This window comes from Scardinius erythrophthalmus (assembly GCF_964197995.2).
Source record: "Scardinius erythrophthalmus genome assembly, chromosome: 21".
In the NCBI taxonomy this organism is placed as follows: domain Eukaryota; kingdom Metazoa; phylum Chordata; class Actinopteri; order Cypriniformes; family Leuciscidae; genus Scardinius; species Scardinius erythrophthalmus.
Window position 1 is genome coordinate 28762386 of NC_138241.1, and position 2877 is coordinate 28765262.

The following is a 2877-nucleotide window of genomic DNA, read 5'->3' on the forward strand; positions in this document are numbered from 1 at the left end:
GTCCTAATTATTCTTTGTCCGATATCAAAAAGTAAAAGTGGTTGAAGGGGTTAAAACGTTAAGAGAAGCTTAGAGGTTACGTATCATCACTATCTTATCAAGTGGACTTCTGTAGCGGAAATGTAGAATAGATTATCTGCTCATCTGAGTTACTCGCCCGACACTAAGTAAAACCAGCGTGTTTCGCACTCAGAGTGAGAAAACTGAAGCCCAGGTGCGGCAAATCTCCTCTCCAGTTTTCGGGCAACACCAAAACGGACAAAAGCACAATTGGCACAAGGTGCAATACACGCCAGCGCCTGATTGAGGGAGGAGAACTGATAAATGTGTTTACATGAACCACAGTGGAAGAGATTTCACTATTATACCTACTTTCATTTGACACCTCGAGACTGAAACTGGAAGTGAATTCTATAACATTATCCACAACACGTAGGTGTGATGCTACCGTGGTCTGCGCTGTAAAACATCTTTTCATCATTATGCCATAACAACATCATAGTTTCAACCCAATTAACTTATCACACTCATTTCTGTCTGATTGGATGAGTTTCAACTTGTCTGGTTTTCTTCATCAACTACAAAGCGGTTAATGTTCACTGAACTCATGACAGCACCACTTTTAGGCAATTAAACGTAAGGTTTTAATTTAACATGGGCTAAATTATGAATTAGTTCACTAAACACGAATCAAATATTTGGGTGACAATCTGGAGTCTTAAAGACTGGCAACGGGCTTTCATAGAGATGAACGGGCTGAGCGTAATGTGATTAGTAGTTTTTTTCTTTTCTTTTTTTCCCTTTTCTTTGACTTCTGAATGTGAGAGTATTTGTTCCGCTGTGTGTCGCATTCGGCGGTACCCTTTGAATACATGAAATAAGATGATTTGGGTAACATCAATGCACTCTCACATAGGACGTTTCTGTGGCGCACAGCCATGTAGGAATTTGTAGTAAATCTGGACCTCCTGGCTCTCGGCTCTTGACCCCCTCTCTGTGTTTCTGGGCTACCTCCGGGGGCATGTAGTGCAGAGGGCCATTAGGATATTTGACAATCTCAGCTTGTTACAACTCCATCAGTTAATTGGATCCCTTGTAGAGCCGCTCGTTTGACTCATCTGCCACTTAAAAAGACAAAAGCGCGCTGGGGGTCGTTCACACCTCGCGCCCCCGAGCAGGTATAAAAGAGCCACCGGCTCTCCAAGCTTCATTCCACTCCGTTCTTCACAAGCTCGAGAACATCTCTTCGGCGGATAACTTTTAAGCAGGTTCTTGGACTTCTTACCTACCTAAACAGAAGCCATGCAGACGCCTGGAAGAGCTTATGAAAACTTTGGACAATCAATGCGCCCTTTCAATCCGGACTATGCCACTTCATCGAAACAGAGCGCAGGGAAATCCTTCACAATCGACGCTCTGCTCGCGAGACCTGATCATCTGGAGAGAGACAGGACAAGTGTGTATCGGAACATAACCAATCAAGCGCCAGTCTCGAGCTCTGCCGTCCCATTAGCGGCACACATGTACTCGCAAATACCGCACTTTGCGTACAACCAGAGCATTGTGCACACGCAGAGTGGGTATCCCGTCTTCTGCTACCCGCCTTACAGCTACCAGACAACATGTCGTGGAGCTATGTACTCACAAGGTATGTGTGTTTGACAGATAGAGTACTGTTAGGAAGCATTTTTACAAAGATAAAGGAACAATGTTGTAATGCCCTAAGTTAACCAATGTAACTTTTTTCCACGCACAGATGCTGTACTGGCCAAAGCAGCAGTCCACTCTCACTATAAACACAAAGCAGGGAAATCAAAGCGCATGCGCACAAGTTTTACCAATGAGCAGCTGTCCAGACTGGAGAAAGAGTTCGCACGGCAGCAGTACATGGTGGGATCAGAGCGCTTTCTCCTGGCATCTGCTCTCCAACTCACTGAAGCACAGGTAAACACACATCAGTTACACTGTAAAAAAATGTTTTCGCTGTACTTAAATTTAACGCAATCAACTTGGATATTTAAGTCATTTCAACTTAAATCACATTAAACTGAGTTTTAAAAGCTAGTTTTATAGCTAACTTCTATAAAAAAGTAGAAAATTGCTTCATTTATTTTGATGAGTTAAAGCAATGTAAAAACATATTTTGTCATAACTTATTGATCATGTAGTACTTTTTTATAGTGTATGAAATGAGCATTTATATTAAACATGTAGATCAGACATTAAACATTCTTTCTTCTCGTAACTCCAGGTTAAAGTTTGGTTCCAGAACAGACGCATCAAGTGGAGAAAACAGAGTCTTGAGCAACAACAAGCCAAACTAGCCAAACTAGGACTCGCCGTGCCGCCAAAGAGCCCCGGGTCACAGGGAAGAGAGGATGAGGAGAGAGATTTCACAGAAGAGTCTGATGTAGACATCGACATCGACGATTCGCTTCAAGACTGAGAAAATCTCACTCGCTGTTACTTTTATACAGGATGTTTTTGTACATATTCGATTTTCTCTAGATGACACAGTACTCTATATTTGTACAAATATTTAATTAATAGATATATATTTAAGGTGTTTCTATTACACACCATTGCTCTTATAAGGGCATCTTTGTTTTCGTTAAAACGTTTGTATATGGAAGAAATAAAGGAAATATATTTTTAAAAATTAATTCATCGATGCATCTCTTCACTGTAAAAAAAAATGTTATCACAACTTTTTAATCTTTTGTCAAATCAACTTAGATAAATAATGTGGTTCAGATAGCATAATATTTGGAGTTTCTATTTATTAAACCAATCTCCTTCATTGTATTAATTTAAAAAAATAATTTCAATGAACTCAGTATTAAGGCAACAACTTAAGTTTTTTAAGTTAAACCAACA

General features: G+C 40.2%; 1 protein-coding gene across 1 annotated transcript; it reads left to right on the top strand.

The window, feature by feature from the left end:
• Window positions 1-1287: 1287 nt before the first annotated feature.
• On the top strand, window positions 1288-2530 carry noto (notochord homeobox). The gene is made up of 3 exons (XM_081351255.1): window positions 1288-1648; window positions 1757-1944; window positions 2252-2530. Exons 1-3 carry the CDS (start codon window positions 1303-1305, stop codon window positions 2444-2446), a joined length of 729 nt encoding a protein of 242 aa, XP_081207381.1. The 5' UTR covers window positions 1288-1302; the 3' UTR covers window positions 2447-2530.
• The last annotated feature ends 347 nt before the right edge of the window (window positions 2531-2877 follow it).